At 39.4% G+C, this 21,311-nt stretch overlaps 1 protein-coding gene across 3 annotated transcripts in view; it reads left to right on the top strand.

Annotated features, from left to right (window-relative positions):
- Positions 1-21,311, top strand: part of tspan4a (tetraspanin 4a) — a 162,799-nt gene that overhangs the window by 134,796 nt on the left and 6,692 nt on the right. For all 3 annotated transcript variants that reach the window (XM_026162126.2, XM_026162122.2, XM_026162116.2), the window contains 2 exons: positions 7,452-7,553; positions 9,588-9,719. In XM_026162126.2, coding sequence (XP_026017911.1) covers positions 7,452-7,553; positions 9,588-9,719 — 234 coding nt within the window. The remainder of the gene's footprint in view (positions 1-7,451; positions 7,554-9,587; positions 9,720-21,311) is intronic.

The raw sequence follows: 21,311 nt of genomic DNA, 5'->3' as shown, positions 1-21,311 counted from the left end.
TCCTTCCACTGACCGCTGCGGCACACCTGCACCAGGGTAAACCTCCGCCTACCCTACTCCTGCTTTACAGGTGAAAATAGAGCAAAAGGACTGCTAGTCTTTGACTTTATTTATTTTCTGCTGTGTTTTACTTGCATCTATTTGAAAGAGTGAGTGTAAACACAAAAAAAAAAAAAAAATTATGTGCTGGAATGTGCAGAAAATAGGTTTAAATGTTAAACAAATTTCTTCCAGTCAGTGAATGTTGCATATAATTACATTTTTGCTTGATGCATAAAGTAAAACAAGTTAAAAAAAAGGGACTTTTCCATTTGATTACATTTTGTATGATGGATTATGTAGAAAAAGTAGAATTGGGCTGAGAGATCTATCGCTTTATCACCTATTCAGGTTGTAAATCGTGTTTTTAAAAAGTAACTAAGTAACTAATTAACTAATTACTTTTGAAAATAAGTAATCAGTAAAGTAACGGGATTACTTTTTTGGGGAAGTAATCAGTAATTAGTTACTGATTTAGGCACATGCCAACAATGCAGAGACCAACAGGTTACTAAATCACACCGACATGAAACAATTGAAACATAACTAATAGAACCTGCATTTGGGATGGTCCTGAGGTATGAAGCTACTAGAGTCACTATGACTTCCAGATTTCAAGTCCACAGCTTATACTTTGATCAGTGAAGCTGAAATTCTTCTTTTTTAGAATAAGTAATGTCATTGTGGAAGATAAAGTAGGGCATTTTTTATGCAGTTTGGCATCTTAGAGTGAAATAACGTGGCCATAGGAAATCCCTGGGGACTTTTATCATTGATCTTTCCTCCTTTTTTTATTAGTGCCTTTATCATTTATTTTTTTTGCATTCTGACTCTGTCTTCCCCCTCATGGCACAGGTAATGGATATCCACTGTTTGGAGGGAGCAAGTGAATTGAGGCATTTCTCTTGTCATTATTTCCCCTCCTCTGAAATCCCTGTCTTGTATTTCTTTCTCCTGGGCTGTCACTGATGGAAAGCTTCTTTTCTTTGCTTCCTGTATTGCCTGCCATCCAGAGTCCAACAGTCATATAACCACTTCATCTTCCCCACAGTGTATTTGCGTTGCACACATTCTAACCTGCGCTGTGCCCTTTTGGCTCATTCTCTCTCCCTCTTTTCCCATGTTTACTTTTTTCCTGCACCCAATATCTTGCCTGCCTTCATCTCGCTTCTCTTTTTCAAATCCACATCTTTCTGGCTCATCTTGTGTCTGCTCTCCTCCCAATATACATCTCTTATCTCTCCTTGTATTGCTGCCATATAAATTATTGATGGCCCATCCTTGACTCGACTGGTGTAGTCAAAGGGCGACCCAAGTACCGAGGACAACATCAATACCAAGCTAAAAGTGCAGCTGTGGCTTGTGCACTCTCTGCTTGACTAACTTTAACCAGAGTCCCTCTTTACTAATGACCTACTTAGAAAAAAAAAATGCTAATTTGAATAAAAAGTTTTCTCTTTTTCTTTCCCCTCTCTTTTTATTTTAATTTGCAGCTCTTCAGATGACTCACAGCTCACTTCAGTCCACTCAAATGGGACATAAAGGCCCCGTGCGCTGGATTCTTACATCACTTTAGACATTGTTGTTGTGATGTCATGTTGTAGCTTGTGGCACCAGTTTATTTAGAAATCAGCGCTTCTTTATTGTTGCAAGAAATTACATCTGTTGTCATTTTTCTTTTCATTCAGAATTCTCTTTCATCTTCATATCTTTGAGGCATCCGAATTACGATTTTTTTTTTTTACGTGTTTACGGATCCTAATGCAGCGTCTAATTGTGACTGAGCAATGTCATTTGCAGAGAAGGATGCCACCAATTATTAAGGAAACACCCAAATGAACAATATTAGGAAACTGCCTGTTCAAAAAAAATAAATCAGAAATAAGAGAATCAGTCATTTTAAGTGGCACATCTCACTGAACTCCTTTGTTCACATTCTTAATGTTTTCTTACTTCATCGCTTCTGGTTATCAGAGCATTTATTGTCAGCAACTTGGTACAGTTGGAGTTGCTGTTTTTGTCATTTTGATGATTTTTTATCGAAAAATGCAGTAACAATACTGTAAGGTGTGTATATACACACAGTATATATGGCAGGTATTCTCTTAGAGAGTACGCGAAATGAAAAACAGAATAGACAACAATATTGTAAGCTTGTCAGAGGTAGTGCTGTGCTTCTGGTGAATAGGCTTCTTATTTTTATTGCTGATCAAACAGAGCGGGTAAGACAGGCCTAGTTGCTGGCAGACCTTTCTCAGATTCAGACTGGGACTTTAAGCGAATCCTGATGTTTTTAGACATAAATTCTTTTGTTATCCTGATAAATAAACGCTGTCTGTTACAGATTAGCAGGACTGATAACGTTTGCTGCCTAGCTGCATCATACATACCCATAGATGGTATCAAAGGTCGATGTTGCTATCGTTATATCACCCAGTTTTGAAGACATGAGCCTACATCAATGGTTTCTACCATGCTTTTTTAAGATAAAATGCAGGTTTAAGATTTTTCTGCAATGGATCCATGTGTTTTTTACTGTCTGACATCTGCAGTGGTGCTGTGTAAAGTTGTGGGTCAACTGGAGGAGGTGAAGACAACACTGTTGGTACTTATATATTACAAATTTTGCTCTAATTCTTGTTTTTTGGTAGTATTTCTTAGTATGTGAATATTAGTATTTAAAAAAAAACTACTATGTACTTCCTGGGTGACGCGCTTAAAGGCTAGAGAAACGGACCATTGACCCTGGAAACTAAAGAAAATGATTGATGTAAATATTATTGCACACCTGTGGTGAGCGAAGCTATAATTGGTCTGTTGGTATATTTGTATCACTACACCTCGAAGAAGGCGCGACTGATGTCCATTGTGTATTTTTTATGTCTTTATCCCTGTGAAATATAAGCCGTTTATTCCTTTTTTTAAAATATAATGTTATTTTGTGTCTTTTTCTTTTGCTTATAACTGTTCCCACTTTTCATTTTTGTTGCCGTGTGAATCATTCTGTTATTTTCTTATCATCAACTGAAAGCTGTGGTCTTCAAGAAATGCTGCAAAAATCCAAAAGAACAGTGTGGTATCTGCTACCAGGAAGTCAAACATCGTAGCCTCAAAATGCTCATGTTACATAGAGGTTTGGAGGAGACCAAAGCAGGGCAAAAAATAAAGGGAGAAATTTGATTCATTTGAACTACGTGAAACAGGCGTTTCTCTGTCCTCTCCAAATAAATGATAAAGTAGAATAAATCAGGAGGCCTAGAAACAGAATTATTTAGAGGCAACAATAATTCAGGCCTTTAGGTTTGTCAGATTGTTGCTAGATTTTCTCCTTCCTAGTGTTAGCTTATTGAGTTAGAAGGAGCAGTTCCTTTCTGGTAGTGTCTTTTGAGGTCTTCTGTTACTACTTCTCAGAACTAGGGCATCCTGTGTGCTCTGCAGGGGTAAAATGTTAAATGTAAAGGTTTACTCTGTTTTTCTCTGTTGGTTTGCTGTTCTCTTTTTCTGAGATTTCCACTTGTATGAGAGGTCAGCAGTAAAGTTCACTTGTCTGATGAGGACACATCGAATGCTGGCTGAATGAGAGAGGCCAGATGGAAAACGCATGTTGTGAAACCAAACGTTTCCAGTTAAGTTCTGCCACACAACATAATGCAGATTCCAAAAAACAAAAAAAAAGATGCAGTTTACTGCATGACAGGAGCAGGAGGGGCTGCTTTCCCCATTTAATTTGTGAAGATGTCACAATTTTAAGTATTATAAAAATGCACTTCACTTCTGTGATTGTTGTCCCCATGGTAACAGATAATGGTTATGTGTTAAGGGGTCCAAAAGATCATACCAAGAAACAGCTGGGACTATTTGTGAGTGCAGCGCTCACTTGAAAATAATATTAAAAAATAAATTAATTTTTTTTAAAAAAGAAAGTAATTATTTTTGGTAAAGTATCTTGTTGGCACTCGGGGATTTGGTATATACTCACCACCCCCACACAAAGCTGTGTGTGACAGATTTACTGAGCAAAATTTCGCTGTGAATATATTAAGCTGTCACCATTAACCGTGTTTTACTGTTTATGCACATGTCCTTTCACTTTGAGCTGATTTATTTATTTTTTGGCCACAACATTAGCCTCTTTGTGTTTTTCTACATTCTGAAAATAGCATCTGTGTCGATGTTAGGGGTGACTGTAAACGACAATGACGAGATTATAAGCAAAACACATGGTTCATTGCTCCGGAGGTAGTGGCACATTTCTCTCCCCCCCACAGCCACTAGACTGATAAAACAGCTTCACACAGTCATCAGCCAAGCAGGCATTAATGACCTTTAATGAATCCTCGAATATAGGATCTGCATTTGATTATGATGACATTCTGCTATTTTTAAACAAGTTTCAGACAGTATTTAAGGAGAAAATCAGCCACTAAATGCAGCTGGATGAAGGCACAGCGTTAAAAGACTGACGTATGGCCCTTATCTATTTTGCCATCAATTTAAAATAACTTTCTTCTCGTGGAAATGTCAAACTGGAGAGAGTGTCTGTGGAGAGAGCAAAATATTCTCATATTTGATATAATAACACACAGAAAGCCAGAAGAGCTATGGAGCAAAGCACATTGAGCATTTAAATGTCGTTTGGTCAAATGAAGACCGTGTTCACTGAGTATCTGAGTGCTTTGAGTCAGGCTTGATGTAAGGGTTATGTGTCTGGAGCAAAGCAGATGCTAAAAGGCTACTGTGTAGGAAAGCACGAGGTCAGTGGAGATCAATGTGATTGATGTTTGATGGGGTCCACCATCTAAATGTGTAAATAAGGCTGAGCGGCTTTGGAGTTTTTGTTTGCCCGCAGTGTGTATAGCGCACATGCTCTCTTTTTTCTTCAGATTTTATGAACTTCAAAGGCTTGAGGGTATTTAATCATGTTTACCTCTGTGACTGTGTTCACGCCCCCAGTTTGTTTTCTCTTGATTCAAAGCTCACTGCAAAAGCTGATTTTGTTCAGGGTTTTTATCTTGTTTGTTTAGGTTCACTCTGCTAAGCCAGACCTTCTAAACTAAACCCGCATGGAGCCTGTTTACCGAACACCAGCTCAGTGGTCTGCCGTCCAAATCCAATCTAGTCCTCTCACTGCTGACCACAGTTTATCACTTTTAATATCATGTGAAAAGTGGTGTGGAATATAGCCTGAGAGTGAGGATCTGACTGCAGCAGCTCAGTGCTCAAAGTTCATGTATCCAAACGATGTTTAGTGGTGATATTCCTTCAAAGCATGCAACTACCAACACCGGTCTTCCATAAACTATAATTTCCTATCATGTTTTTCCTTTAACCATGCAGCAGTTTAACCACTTTAATCAGTCCAATCAATATAGTGAACAAACAAGACTAGAAAACAAGTGGGATCATTCCAGCGGTCTCAGAAACTACAGCCACTGGTGTCTCAGAGATGTGCACCAGCTGTCCTCTCATATCAAAAATAATGAAGTTACAGCATTAGTTTGGTGGTTCTTACTTGCAGTAGCATGCCAATGTTTTTCTCTGCTGCAAAACAGTGGAGTTCTCCATCGGGTTGGGACAGAGAGACATGCAGACTAAAAATGGAGCTAAGCTAAGAGACAAAGTTCTTGATTTATCAGTCATCAACGGTCTGATGCTCACCAAAAAAAAATCTTGAGCAAATTATTCTCTAGTGTGACTCGGCTTAGCCTTAGAGATAGGCTGATAAGCACATCCGGAGAGACCTCAGAGTCGAGGTGCTGCTCATCCATGTCGAAAGGAGCCAGTTCAGGTGAAGTGCTAGAGTCTCCCTTTGGATGTGCCTCCCTCCAGGCCAGATGATTATATGCCTCATCTGGGAATGCCTCAGAAAGTATTGCTGTGGAGAACGACTTCTGGAATACCCTGCTTAGCCTGCTGGCACCATCGTTTAAGATGACGGATGGATGGTTGTCGTGACAATAGTTAATGTTGTGACAAATTTGAAGCTAAATCACAATGATTTCTTAAAATTAAACAAGTACTTTTTAGTGCCTAAATCTAACTTTTTTGCCAGTCTAGGGGCTCATGCAAAAACAAAGAAACAAAGCAAGCGTACCAAAATACAACAGGGGTGATCCATGTAGAAAATTAACCAAATTAACCTCCTACTTTCTACTTCAAACTGTCATACAGAAAGCAAAAGGCACGAGTTACGCAGGTGTGGCAGGTTGGGACGAGGAAAATATGACTGAATCCTTCGCAGATGGTAGCCATCTTGGCTCATAACGTAACCTGTGGTCATCAGTGAAGAGTCAGTCATTCATAAGCTGTGGCGTACTGTTGACCACTTTTGTAGGCTACGTCGTAGGCAGATGTTTAACTTGTGAGCACAGCACTCTTTTTGCCTTCAAATGAAACTCTTTAAAACAGTACAGCTTTTTCTTGACATTCAATAACCCCCCAGTCAGTACCAGTCAGTAGTTTTAGACAATGTGTTTTCATCCTATTAAATATTACCTTTTTTTCTCACTCCAAGGTGTTTGTTGGCACTGATGCCAGAAGGTACAACCATGGAAATATTGGTTGATAAGATAATACCCCCCTTTTGTAGACCTTTTTAAGTCCACATTAGGTTGGAGGAGTGATAGGCGTTGCAGGTTTATCACCTAGAAAACAATGATTCTTATCTTGTTTGAGAATCTAAACCTAAATCTAAGTAGCTTTAATCAGCTGATTAAGTTTAGGTCTGGTGTTTGGTTTGGAAAAACATTGCGGTTTAGGTTAAAATGCATCACTTCACACCAGTAATCCTTCCCATTTATTAAGGGTTTTACTTTACAATACCAAAGGACGCCTTATGTGTAATTTTACCACACCACTCACATACGCAGTAGCTGAGGATGAACTGAGTATTTCCGTGCTGTAAGCTTTCAGTATGTATGTATGTAGGTGGATTGCTAATTATAGCTGTGTTATTTTACTATACTTGCTGCCTTTATAAGTGGGACAAAGACACATTCATGCATTGATGAAAGAACGGAGCAATTTCTTCTCTTCTCTATTTTAAGTATGTTTAATTATAGAAAACCTGCGATAAACAATAGAACAATATATATTCATAAAAAACATTTTAGTACTGTCTTTCGTCAAGTCAAAATCAAAATATATGGTATCAAAAACACTCTGTTCTGGTTCACTCCTGACAGATTGTGCTTTTCCCAAATGAGAACTGAGTCTGTGGTTATTTGTTGCCACTTGAGTTTAAATCACGTTTGTCCTCCGCTGATGAAAATGGAAACCAGCTGCTCTGAAATGTATAGAGAAGATGTCCTTTATAACATCTCACCCACACAGTAGCAAAAAGTAGTTTTGTTAAAGTAAATTGTCCTGTTGTCCTGCCTTAAATAACCGCGTTTCCTGTCCTGTGTTCTCAGATTGACCACTACGCCCAAAGAGATCTGAAGAAGGGTCTGCAGCTCTTTGGCACAGAGGGCAACGTGGGTTTGACCAACGCCTGGATGATAGTACAAACTGATGTAAGTTGTGAGATCACCGGAGGGAGTAGGCGATGCTTTGGGATGCATCTATTTCAGATTTAACTGCTTTAAAAGAAATAATATAACTGTGCCGGTAATAGTAAATACAACAACACAAGCTTGAATCTGTGACATTTTGACTGCATTATTCATTGTTATAGTACATTGCATCTTTGCTATTGGAAGAGTTTCACTGTCTCTTTTTCTTGTTTTGTTTTGGGGGGGTTTTGTGCCACTGGGATCACGTTAAATTATAAGTGAATAGTGAAATGCGGAAACACCATTTCGTTTTACATTTCTCCTTTCAGGGTAATATACGAATAAAATACTGCAATCCTTTTAGCCGTTAATAGGATCTGGACATTTATAAGTCGGCTAATAAAAGAAACACCACCAATCTGAGAAATGGCACCAGAAGACGTGTCTTGAAATGACTCTACTGACAGTAATAAACACTTAAAGCGTTCCTGGTTTAAATGCTGTGGTAAAATGTTTTCAGAGAGATTAATGCAAACATCATAGACTCTCGGAGGTAATCTTTGTCTCCAGCTCTCACTTTGATGTGCATTTTCCTGTTGCAATATTTATATATATATGTGTTTTCTTCCTCTATATATCTCTCCAAAGAAAACACAATGTGAAAAACACAGATTTGGAATTAAGGATTGCAGAGGACGGATGCTGCTGTTAGAAAATGCGTTTGGGAGACATCAAATGATAGATCGCAGACTTAGGGGCTCTTTGGACCTTCTTTTTTTTTTACATCACAGATCCTGTGTTATGGCTTGTAGTTTTGTACCATTAGTAAATGTGCGGTGCATGCTGGTTGTTTGGCTCTGCTCTGTGTTGGTGTGTATACGTGTGTCTAGTGCGTGTTTACCTGTGAATGTGTGTGTGCGTGGTGACTGATAAGACATAAATGATGACAAAGAAATCTATTGCTATGCAAATACTGTATGCAAATCCAGGTGTGTTTATACGTGTAGGTGTAAATGCGCACATTTGATTTTCTTCCTGCACGCTGGATCATGCCATAAGAAGAATCTGCCTGAATGAACCGCTGCCTGAAAATGCTAGAGCACGAGCGTGAACGTGCATTTCCCCCCACACACACCTTTGTCAGATCAGCCGCTGTGTGTATGTATGGGTCTCCACAGAGTCTGGCTGAGATGAAGATCATTATACGGCAGCTCTCATTCTGTCACTCCCTCCCAAGCCTCTTACATATATGCTGACTCACTGAATGGATAATGCAGCAGATGTCCCTGGAGCAAAGTTCACCCTGAATATTATTAATGGCCACCTATGGAGCTATGTATGCATGCATGTAGACGTAGATCTACCTTAGACAGAGCAGGAAAGAGCTCCAAAAGGCACTAAATGAATCCTCGGTATAATAAATCTGTACTGGCTGCGCACATTTGGTCGTTAACTTTCCAAGGTGATAACATCTGAATATTCTGACTGTGTGTTCTGACCGAAGTTTACATCTTTATTTCCCAGCTCTCTCTGGTGATTTGAATTCTGTAGTTCCTCATGTTAGTGCTTCCATTGTTTAAGGAAGTGAGTAAGTTTTAAATTAACACAAAATCGCCAACTGTGCCCACGCAGACAGCATTATTCCCCTGTGGAATTTAAGTCCACCAGATGAAAAAAAAAATCCCTTTCAGAGGCATTTAATCTTTTCAACTACACTGATGAAATGAATTGTGCTGAAAGCCACGATGCCTTATATAAAAAAAATCTATACCAATCTCAAAGCGGGGAAATATTTATTTAAAAGAAAAGTGGGGCGAGTTAGAAAGTTATTTTAAGGCTTTGAGACGGCTACAGCTCAATATCAGGCGGATGAGGTGTTTTATATGCTCAGCACATATCGGTTATTTTACCCAAGGAATCTTAATTCGTGCGAGGTAAACAGCTTTCGTGCCCATCACTGGAGGATGTATATTTCTTTTGCCGTGAATTAGGATTTCAGTGTGATGATAACAAAAGGTCAGACTCTGAAGGCTCATTGTTTTTCTCCCGGCGCAGTTTCGTTGCTGTGGAGTGACCAACCACACAGACTGGTTTGAGGTTTACAACGCCAGCCGCGTGCCAGACTCCTGCTGCCTGGAGTACAGCGACAACTGTGGCCTGGACAACCCGGGAACATGGTGGACAGCGGTGAGTTCAGACATATAAACCCAAGTATACAACAACTTCAAATTGTGCTACTGATATTCCTTCTTTTGTGGTGTTTTTTTCCACAATTTTATTTTTGCAGAGGATATATTTAGTTTGCTAAACCCATCCTCAAACACATTTGGTGTGTAAAGAGTCAGCGCAGCCACGTATCATTTTAATCACCTGCAAAATCATAAACACAACTGCACGTGAGAAAAATTTAAAAGATTTAAGACGAATTAAATGTAGTGTTGTAAACTTGAAAATTGGAAAACTTGAGAGCATTGCAGCCTACTGTTAGATAATGATGGAGATAGTATTAATGATAGAGGTTTTGCTTAACTCAGAGGAGCAATTACGTGTCACAGTTCTCTGATTCAGGTAAATATCTAGTCAATATCCTACTTTGCTAATAGTCTTAACTTCAAAACGTTATTAAGCATATGTAATGTGTAATTTTCTTAGTTATAATAAGAGTACCTCCAGTATTTTCCTCTGTTTGGACCGAGCAGTCTACTGATACTTTTGTTTTTGTGGCACAACTTATCATATTCGTTCAATCCAACATGGACGCTGACTGAAAACGACTTTTTCTTCATCTATGTGCCTGTGAATTTCACATTAAAAAGATTCTACATGCTTTATTTTGTAATACACCATGTCGAATTTGCAGGGGGGGGTTATAGTGTGTGCTCAAAATTGAGTCTTTGCAGGACTGTGCAGGCCTTTTTCTTCACATTTTACCTAGCCAGTACTTTTTTTTTCATGCATCTCTCCCAAATTACAGATTCTGATTCATTTTGATGGTAAGAAAGACCAATGAAAATGTCAGGCTTTTGTCTCTAATAGTTTCTGATATATTCATTTTCAAAAAAAAAAGAAAAAAAAATTGGGTCGACGGATATTTTTCAAACCAAATGTATCTTGAAAATATTTGATATATGAAACTAAAATTTCACAGCTACCATCATAAATGTTCAAATGTTCTGCTGTAAAATTGTCATCCAAATCGGCGATTGTCGAGCAGAAGGCTTGTTTGATTTGAGACAAAATGACTCTACTAGATTATATTTACATGATTCATCGTTCTAAATAATCATTAATGACCTTATACTAAGGCTTGGTTCATTTGCTCTCTGAAACAGACTACTTTAGCTTCTCTCACTCACACTTAAAAGTGGCTGTTTTCTAATTGGCTGCCCCTCCCAAACAGAAGGTTTGAACAACAGGCTTCTGTGCTCACCGACATACAGAGTCAAGACTAGACAGAACTGTCTGGAACCGAGAGTGTAGAGCAGCCTGAGCATCCCCATGTATGTATATATAGTATATGTGACAGAAAATAAGGACAAGCATAATAAGCCTCTTTCATGATGCCTCTGAGCTCACATTTACTAAAATGTCTAAAAGTTCAATCCATATAAAGCTGCTTTTGCATCCAATCAGAATTCTTACCTACGCTTGATTATCCAAGCATACCAAGTACTTGGTAAGTAATTGTAATTTGGGATGTTAACGGGCAATTCTTTGCTTGATCTCGAATCTGAAATCAATTCAGGACCACAATCAACGTCTAATTCATCTGCTTCAAAACAGTCTGACTCACAAATTGTCAGCAGTCATTTTGCAGTTAAAAAAGGAGAAGCCTTTAAACCTCAGCAGCCCAGCACTTCACCAAGTAAACAGGAGGCCTGGGAGATTTTTGTGTTCATTATAGTGGTTATTGAATTAATCACCTCTCTCCAGAAGGACTTGACTGCTGGTGCTACTAATGTTTTTCTAATGTATTATTAGTGTCATATTTTTAATTCTTAGCAGCTGGACCGTACAGAGAGTTTTTGTTTTCCTTGTGGATTTCAGCACATTAGAAGAAAAGAAGCATGAAACAGAATAACTGCATTTCACATGTATTTCTTTTATCGGGATCTTACATTCTGGCCAGGTTAAAGCCAGCAGTGCAATTTAGCTTAAAAATCAAAGCACTTCAAGGTACTCTCATCTTTAAATAACATTCAAAGTACTTTTACTCTCACGGCTTGGCCATGTTTAATTCAGATTGAAAAAGCTCCTTTCCATTTCAGCATACAGGCATTCATCAGGGAACAGATTTCATGGAAACAGTTCCTTTTTGGGGGGATTTCACTAATGGCAAACTTAAAAACCTAAGCCAGGTGTTGAAGCTCAGAAGAATACGAATGCAAATCACTAGTGTAATTGTATTATACTGCTATAATACCATGAGTGTAACTTGAATCTTAGTCAATCTAACTATTTAAATTGAATAAGATTCAAATAAGATTGAATAAAACAGTAAAATCTAAGTCGTCATTTAACCCAGGCCTGTAATTTATAAAATCAGAAAGCTTCCTTTTGGTTAAGTCTCCTTTATGTGTCACATCTTTGTATGGAAAGAATGATGTAATCACTTCCAAAGGCCTACAGTATAGATGGGTTACTAATATGGAGGTCCAGGTAGTGTCTAGCCATGGGCTAACTAATATTGCCCGTGCATGTGGAGTGTTTGTGCTCTGCTCTCCTGTAAATGTCTCATTTTTTTCCCGTGTAAACAACTTTGCAGCTGGGACATTCTAGCCTATAGATGATCGATGAGGTTTTGCAGTAACTGAAATGATTAATAGTAAACTCCTTTTGAGAAAACAACAGATCTCCATCTGTGCCAGATGGAGATCTGTCTGTGCAACGACTTCATTGATTGCACTTGTAGGACCCCTCCCGTAGGTGTTAGACCCAATCATGATAGCTGTGTAGCTGTTCATCTTGTAGAGTCAAAGACCTGCTAAAACTGGTGGGTCAGGTAAGATCTGGATCAATACATCATCTTTTTCAATCATACCCCCACTTTGTGCCAATTTATAACATTCTTTCTGTTGGTTCGGGAACATTTCTTTGTAGGTTAGTTTCTGTTATTTCTGTACCCACGTTGCAAATTTTCCATGGAACTGACCGTAAGAGGCATTTTCCTCCAGCCACTTTGGATGAAAACTCTAAATACAGATGTGTACAAAGATGGTAAGATGTAAGTGCTGTATTCTCTCCTTGCTGTTATCTAAAGATAGCTTAAGATTAGGTCTATTGTTGCTTTGAAAAATAATGTGCTTACCTCGGATGAACATCCATCACTCCTAATTGTCATGGGATTATGGCGACCACCAAAAAAGTAGCCGAGTGCTGCTGGGCCCTGCACATGATCTATAATTGTGTACAATTACTTAATGTGCATGGTTTTGAAATTGTCTGTATGTGTGTGAGTGTTTTCCAGTTGTTTGAGCTTGTTAAGCATGCTGGTAGCGTCCTGAACAAAAGCAGGTAATAAAGATAAGAAAGGTTTAATGAAAAAGTCAATGTATTTTACTGCTGGCTTCATAAGGCTGTCTTTGCCTGATATCAAAGGGGAATTTTCAGTAGATTCATGTATCTCTGGAAGCATTCAAAAAGCAGGGTTTTCTTTCATCTTCAGAGATCCAGCTTTTTTTTGCTTGCGACTGTGAGGATTTCTCCTAATTCTATTTTCAGAGACGCAGCTGCATTGTGTGGCAAAAGTTGGTATAAGTCAGTGTTATTTAGTGTTATTTTGCACTTCGGCTGCTGCAAAATCGCACACAAAAAGGATTTTAAAAAGCCAAAAGGTTCAAAAGGCCAGAACTACGATAAATAGATGCTTGTCCGTGCACCGGTGAGAAAGGTGAGGAAGCTGTGGGATTGCAGTGGTAAATAGTAGTAGTAGTATATATAGTATACATCATTTTTGCAGGTTTGACTGAATAAAAATGGAACACGTGTTATTGTCTGGACAGTTTGCAAAGCTTCACATGATTTAGCAAGACTGGATGTTGTTTCTGGAGAGGTAATTGAGTATGCTGTGATAATATGGAGGGACAGCTGGTATTAATAGCACATTCATTCAAACCCACCTACTTGTGGCCTGTTCATCACCCTGTAAAACTGTGCTCCACTGAATGTTTTACTACAGTATCATTACATTACTGCAGTGTCATTGCAACATAATTATTCTGAACTGAAGCAGCTACCTCTTCTCTTGATATTCTTCCGTTAGATTTGCCATGAACACAGTTCTTGAACGCAGTTAGTCTCAGCACTTCAATCGTTAAATCAATCTGGAGGTTTAATGAATTGGTGAGAAAATTGGCCTCTTTTCTTTTACATACATACATATAACAGTCGTGCACCTATATTAAAGAAATTTCATCCCTGAACAACCGTGCACTTATTTTCAGAATTATCTCTCATTCCAAACTGTTTTTTATTGAATTTTATTAAATTTGTAGTCTTTCAGCGGGCTACATCTTGATGACTAATGAGTTCCTATTGGCGGATGATGCATCAAATTGTCCCCTACAGCTAGCCTTTATTATTAGCCTGTCACACATGCTCTAATGTTTTAGTAACCTTTGGTGACCCAAATTGATCTTTGGATTGCACAGATTAAAACAATAATGGCTAGACTTTAGCAAACAGCATGAATTTCTATATATGTACGCCCATCGACCTCAGTGTTAAAACCATCTGCCCAGTAATATGTAGCTCATTAGCAGCAGATCTCCTGGATCCTGCAGTTTTCAGCATATACTTCTGTGCATCAGACGTGTTCCAGAGGATCTTGTTCGACTGGAAGGATCAGTGCAGCGGCTTCTCTATTGCAATCTTCGAGATGTTTTTGTGGTGTGCCGGGGCGCACTGGCCTGCTGAATGGTGGGGTCTGCAATATTTATGAAGTGGTGTACGTCAAAGTAAAATCCACATTCATGCCACCACCCAAGCAGAACATTACATTCATGATCAGCCTGTCAGCGGTTTAAATTGGTTTGAATGTTTGATCACTGTATAGCACCCCACACTTGAAACACACTGATTTATATGATTGCATAATTTTTCTAAACTGTGCATTTAATTATTGATGGTGAGTGATAAATAGACCAGCCTTAACACATGCCCAAAGCTAGTTAGTTAACTTCACCTGCCTACCGCTGTGCCTGTTCTGTAGAACATCTCTGATCTCTGCCCCTCTCCTGCAGCCTGGCTGCCTTGAATCTCCCTGCTGTTAGTACAGCAGGTGCTGCCACTGAATCTTTCTGCATTAACAGGCATCGCTTTCTAGTGCTTTCAAGTTTTTCCTACCCACCATTTTCTTTGCGTTTCATCTCCATGTTTAGAAAATCCTATCTTTGGTCTGACCGTTCCACGGTGGACACGATGTTCTCTGGAATATCCATCAAATGTGATTGTTGCACCCGCTCTTTGCAAAAGAAAGGGTTCAGTAGCTTTTAATGGGAAGAAAATGTCAAATAATATAAATGGAATAATTGGCACTGGCAAAGTGTCTCAGTGGCTGTATAAGATGTGAGCCTTTAAGCGTAATGAAGCTATTATGTTTAATGAAAAAGAAGAAAAGAGAGGCGCAGCTCCCAGCAGACAACAGGTGTGCCAACTGCAGCATCTGATTATTATCATCCTATATGGAGGAGATAAAAATAAGATTTGAAGTTGATCGTCATCATTAAGGACGGAGAGCGTTACGTTCACCTCACACACCGAGACTCCTGCAGTCCAGCAGCACTAAGCCAGTCATACAACATCATTAGGAGTGAAGGCGATGAACAGTAATGGCAACGATTTTTGTTCCGTTCGGCGTCTGATGTTATTAAGTTATTGCAACAAAATAGCAAATGGGCCGTTTCAGAAATCATATCAAGGGTGCCAGATGCTGCCTGCAGAAACAGCCACAGATTGCATGGTTCGAGATCAGAGGTGGGCAATTAATTTTCCCAAGAGGCCACACGAGAAACTGGGACTATTGTGGAGGGCTGAGCTCAGTTCTGCTCAGTATTAATTTTGTCTCCTTTAAGCTTCTTTGTGTGACCCTCCACAACAGTCCCGGTTTCTCATGTGGCCCCTTGAGGAAATGAATTACCCACTCTTGCTGTAGAACAAGTGCTGTGAATCTCTTGAACATTTCAAAGCTTGTGAGGTGACTTTATTTTGTATCTATAGCTAGTGTTGCAAGTTCAGGAGTATAATTTTGATATTCTGATCTAAACCTTTTATTCCTTGAAAGTACTTATAAGAGCTCCTCAAAATGATTGCGTTTCAAACCAGCATTTTTCTGAACTTTTTCAAACTGTCAAACGTTAAATTTCCACAATTTTTAGATGAATGTGCTGATGGACATTAGCCAGCCAGAATGCACAGAATGCTCCTGATTTCCCTCTAAATGGTCAGATAAATGTTTTGTTATCATTCTACAGAATATAGTCATTATATTAAGAAAGATTACATTTATATTTATTGGTTTATGATTTATCAAATGTTGGAGGTTAGCACTGTTGTCTTACAGTAAGAAGGTTCTGGGATCGACTCCACCACCTGCTGCTGGGACCTTTCTCTGTGGAGTTTGTGTGTTCTCGCTGTGTCTTCGTGGGTTCTCTCTGGCTTCCTCCTACAGTCCAAAGACATGCAGATTGCAAATTGCCCATAGGTGTGAACATGAGTGTGAACGGTTGTCTGTCTCTCTGTCAGGCCTGTGACACACTGGTAACCTATGGCAGCTGGGTTGGGCTCCAGCCTCCCTTGCAACCCTGAATTGGATAAGTGGAAGAGGATTTACAGATAGAGTTGTCAAATGTGAACTGTGAAACAAAGACTCTTACAGAAGATGACAGGTACTGAACTGAAGACATGAGCTTCAGCAGTCACCAATAAATCTTGGTTTCCTCTCGTAAACTGCAGAATTTGAATTCGGTGCCATTATGCACAAAGGGCCAAGCTGACAAACGACAATGGTTTTCACGTTTCAAAATGAAAACGTGCAACCTTTGAAAGCTTTTCCTATTTCTCTTTGTGAGATCAGCTTCTGCATAAACCACTGAAAGCTTTTTTTAAAATAAGGCATATTTACGCCCTTCAGGTGACTGCTTGTTGGCCTTCTGAATTTCACTAGCGCCTGCGGCTTGAAAGGCATTTTGACAATAAATTAATGTGGCTTGTTTTATATTTTGATTCATGTTTGTCTGCAGATCAAGGATTCTGTCCCTGTAGTTCTCAGTGAAGCACAGCAGCTCTCTCTTCCAATAATACCTGCATTCACTTCTGCACTGAATGTGGATATCTGTTGCATACCTCGCTTCAATTGAACGCGTACTCAGATGTTGCCCTCAGTGTGTTAGTATTGTCCAACTGAATTCAGTTTCAACAGCTTCCCAGTGTGAAGTCACACATTTTATACTCGAGTGATTTTTCTGTCGGGTTCCAAGCGACAAGTACAAATCAGATGCTGTTCAAGGCCACCGGCAGGTTTGCGTTGCTCAAGTGTCTCGGAGCAGATGGGAGTGTTTCTTTTCCCCACATTCAAGTTTTATAAATGCCTCTTAGTACCGTTCAGTAAATATTTCAATAATGCATGTAATACTGGAGGAATAAAGGTCTGCTGCTTTGTCTTGGTTTGTATTTTTGTGGCTCTTGTCATTGGCGGTTAAGTGTTCACGGTGTCAAACAATGTCAAAAAAATCCCGCTATGCATTCACTGACAGGCGAACAGAAACGAGGTTGGAATGACAGGTTCAAACAAAGGCTCGACAGCATTCACACACAAAGACGCAGTCACATTTTAAAAGCCCTGAAAATTTTTAAGATCTATGAAAACCTTTGTAGACAACTACATCACAGCTGCAACTGTTTATGCGAGAGGGCGAAGAGTTGAATAAACTCTGCTTTTGTCAGAATTACAAAGGCACAGGGTCATCTTTTAGATATCTCAGCCACACAGGCTGAGATATCTACTGGCTTGATCCGAAGCCAGTGGATGAATGGATTCAGAGATTCTTTAATGTCACTGTTAGACTCAAACCTACGTGACAAATAAAGGAGACTGCACAGTGTTTTAATCATGCAGAGTAAATAATGTGTACAGTAGTGTGTGAATGTCAGTCAGTCAACCAGCATGCTTTAGAGTCTTTTGAGCCCAACTTGCTTAGGTGTGCTGTATCTCTAACCAGGTCAGCTCCACCCACCAATTTCCTGTAAGAAATTGAAAGACACAGCAAATAAGGACAGGACAACGAGGCCAGCCCAGAGGCCGTCGCCAGTAAATGAATTGCTGGCATAGACAGGTTCTGTTTGCACCACCACCAGGTTATTAGACATGGCAATGGAAACAACAGCACCGGAGTGCAATTTCAACAAATTGTGAACTTCAGACAATCATTGTAGAAGCCCAGAAAAGGAAACACGTTTTATGTGATGGTCTGAGGTCTAAAATCACAAACGGAATAAAAATACTGAATGGAAACAAGTAGCAGAGGCTTTAACTAAGTTCAAAGCCAAAGGAACCAAAAGAAGGTAGAAGCCATATTTGAGTAACCGCTAACACCTGTTATTGGCACATCTATGATTCTACACTAGCAATGGATTTATATATATATATGCATATGTATATTCTTTTGCTAGTACAAAGGGAAGGAAAAATTACAGCAAGCAAACTTTTTCACCACTTGTTTGTGCAACTGCCAAACTTTCTCTGTTTGGCTGTAAAGAGTATTTCTAAAATTACGGTGAGAATTCAATGGGAACGGTGTTAGACCATAAAATGCAAAATGGTATATCGCCATTGCAGAAACATTTAATAGCCATAAATCAATCAAAAATACATCAGTTCAACTTTTACAGTCATAATATGTAGAAATCTTCTTTTTTTTTTTTTATTGTGAAAATCACTTTTTTATCACTTTTATGCTGAAAATACAAAAATATCATATATATCAACAGAAGACTAAATAGTGGCCGAGGAAGTGTCTGGATATACTCCCAATCCAAAAAGGCCTGTGCTACCGTGACATCGCTGTGCAACCATAAGAGTGGCACAAGGTCAGGTTGAAGCACCTCGTCTCGGTTCCTAAGTCCAGTAAGATTTCCACCAAGAACAATCAGATCAAAGATGCTGCTCTCGTCGACATGCAAGGCTGCAGCTACATCTCAGATACGCATGCAAGCATCCAGCGTGCCGATAGGCCGGCCTCGATTAACTTCAGCCAGGCGTAGCATGCTGGCACATGATAATGTGTATATACTGTTTTTTGTATTCTTAGATCGACTTGAGAATATGGTAAATTGAACCATTTCTGAGGTGTACAAGTGAGTTCATTTGTGTTTGGTAAGCAAAGGAATAATCCTGCCACTGACTAAAAATCAACTGAAATTGAAAACTACTCATAGAGTATGTTTGGGTACCTGAGAGATGTACTGAAAATAGATGTGCATTTCTTCTTCTTCTTTTTTTTCTACCCTGTTAAAGAATTTTTGAAAGGCAGTTAGAGTCTGTTGATTTTATTTTAAGGACAGAAGTTGAAGTCTGAACCCAGCTGTACATCATCTAGTTCGTATTTGAGCTGAGTCCTTTTTTAACTGACACGTTAGAGCATCTTTTCACAGTGAGGAAAATGATGCAGAGATGAAGGTGGAGGCGGTCCAGGGGAAAGTACAGTCCAAAACAAGATTCATGAGAATCCATTGAGACCAGGACGGAAAGTGCAAATTCGGCACACGCTGCACTTTTAGACAGAGTTCAGAGTTAACACCTACCACTTGAACACCACAGAATTCTTGAAAAGGCCAGAGCTGTGAAAAAGAGACTGTCTGTCAACATCAATGTAAACCTGCTGCAGCGCTCGCTGGAAATGGATGATATTCATGAACCAGGATGAGTGGAAAATGCAGGTGACGTGGACCTTGGCAGGACTTTCATGCAATGACTTGTGATCACACACGCATCACTTTTCCAGTCCAGCTCTTTTTACTCACAATGCTCTCGTTATCACGACTGCCCACACACACACTATCCATAGACTCTTCATTAGAGCCTCTCACAGGCACACTCATCCATCCCCACAGGCAATATCACAGGCCTGCCACTACAGCATGGGTAGTAATGACTGTACAGGTCACAGCCTTACAGTTCAGTGCCACTGTAAGGATTTTTCTAAACTAAACTGTTGCTGTTACTTAAGACAGTGTGGTACTTGTGCTTGTTATGCACAGTGTTTCTTAAATGTGTTGAATGGGGCTTTAAATTTGCAATAAAGGATTTTTGGACTTATAAGTGTTTTTTAAGCTGAGCAGTCATAGTTTTCTATTCTAATAACTTTACCTGCTAAATCCTCCTCTGTGTTGGCCAACTAAGCAGCCACAAAGCTGCCAAATCCCACATTAAGAGCAAGGAAAGTGAAATTCGTGGTGTAGTCCACTAAGTAGTGGCTACAACAGCCAAAGAATTGTTGCAAAGACATTGATTGCGGTTTCTTTTACATTTTTTTTTTAGCTTGCCCTGGAACGTTGTTGATGGGTTTAGTGTCTGGCATGGCAGGTTCAGGTTTACTAACGTGGGGTTTCCCCCCCCCTAGGTTTTATGAGAGTCTGCAGTGGATGTCAGACAATAAAAATATGAATTTATATATTTTCAGATGCAGCTTTCTGGTCCAAGGGGTTTACATTCGGGCAGCATTTTGATGAATAACTTCGAAGATGTCTGAAATTTTGGCTTACTGCATGACTTTCCATATTGATCCAGCCGAGAACTCTTTTGCCGCACACCAAGGAAAAAAAAAATATATATATTTTTCGGTACCAGTGAAATGCAGAGTTGATTGTGTTTGCTTTCTCTGGCTCTGACTCAGCTCCTTGATGTAAGGACATTTATAAAATAGCACAATCAGGAAGTTAAGTCTGCAGAAATGAATAATTAAATTAGAACAGCACTGTAGCCTGTTATGATAGCACTTACCCTTTTACTACAGTGTGTCAGGCAGGCTTTTCTCCTGTGTATCTATCATATTGACACACACAGAGCTCACCACCCGGCTTTAAAATGTCTGCAGTGCCCGTGTGTCACATAGCTTTCATTGCAAATGCCACTCCATTACTTCTGATGTCCGCTTTCATCTGCACAGAGACAGCCACTTCCTTTGCTTTTGATAATCCATCTCCTTCTCTTTACTTGCGTAAACTTCTGAGCATCAGAATAACTAAGACTAATAATTAACTTTCTTTTCTTCCTGCCTCTCAGGTACACAAAGATTGTACATTCAAAAGTGATTTTTAAATCTAGTCTGGATGTTGAAACTGTCTTGGAGACAAAAACAAAAAACGGCGAAGCAGTGAGAGGGTAGAGAGAGGGTTCTCCTTTTTTTTCTGTCAACTTGCCTTCAGAATAAATTCAAGCAACGTCAGACATGAAAAATTCAGGCCCTTCTCATGTCGAAGTGATACAGACGGCATATGTGCTGCTCCTGTACTCACATTACTGCTGTTTGTACTGCTGAAGGGAGACAGAGACAGCAGGGCTTCGAATTTAAAAAGTTTTCCCAAAGAATATTAGGTCAGAGAGAAAGGATTAGTAGATAAGGATGTTGCCACATGGGATCCTTTAGCTTAGGAGTATTTTCTATCATGGTTTCTTTATACAGTAGGAAAAGAGTCGTTGTAAGGGTTCCTTCGCCTGTGTATTTATTACAAGACATCTTAATAGTGAGTTTACTTTTGGGGGCTAATGTTTGCTCATCATGT

Source organism: Astatotilapia calliptera, chromosome 1 (genome assembly GCF_964374335.1).
Source record: "Astatotilapia calliptera chromosome 1, fAstCal68.1, whole genome shotgun sequence".
Classification (NCBI taxonomy): Eukaryota; Metazoa; Chordata; class Actinopteri; order Cichliformes; family Cichlidae; genus Astatotilapia; species Astatotilapia calliptera.
The sequence above is the reverse complement of the archived record's forward strand: the minus strand, read 5'-3'. Positions and strand labels throughout refer to the sequence as shown.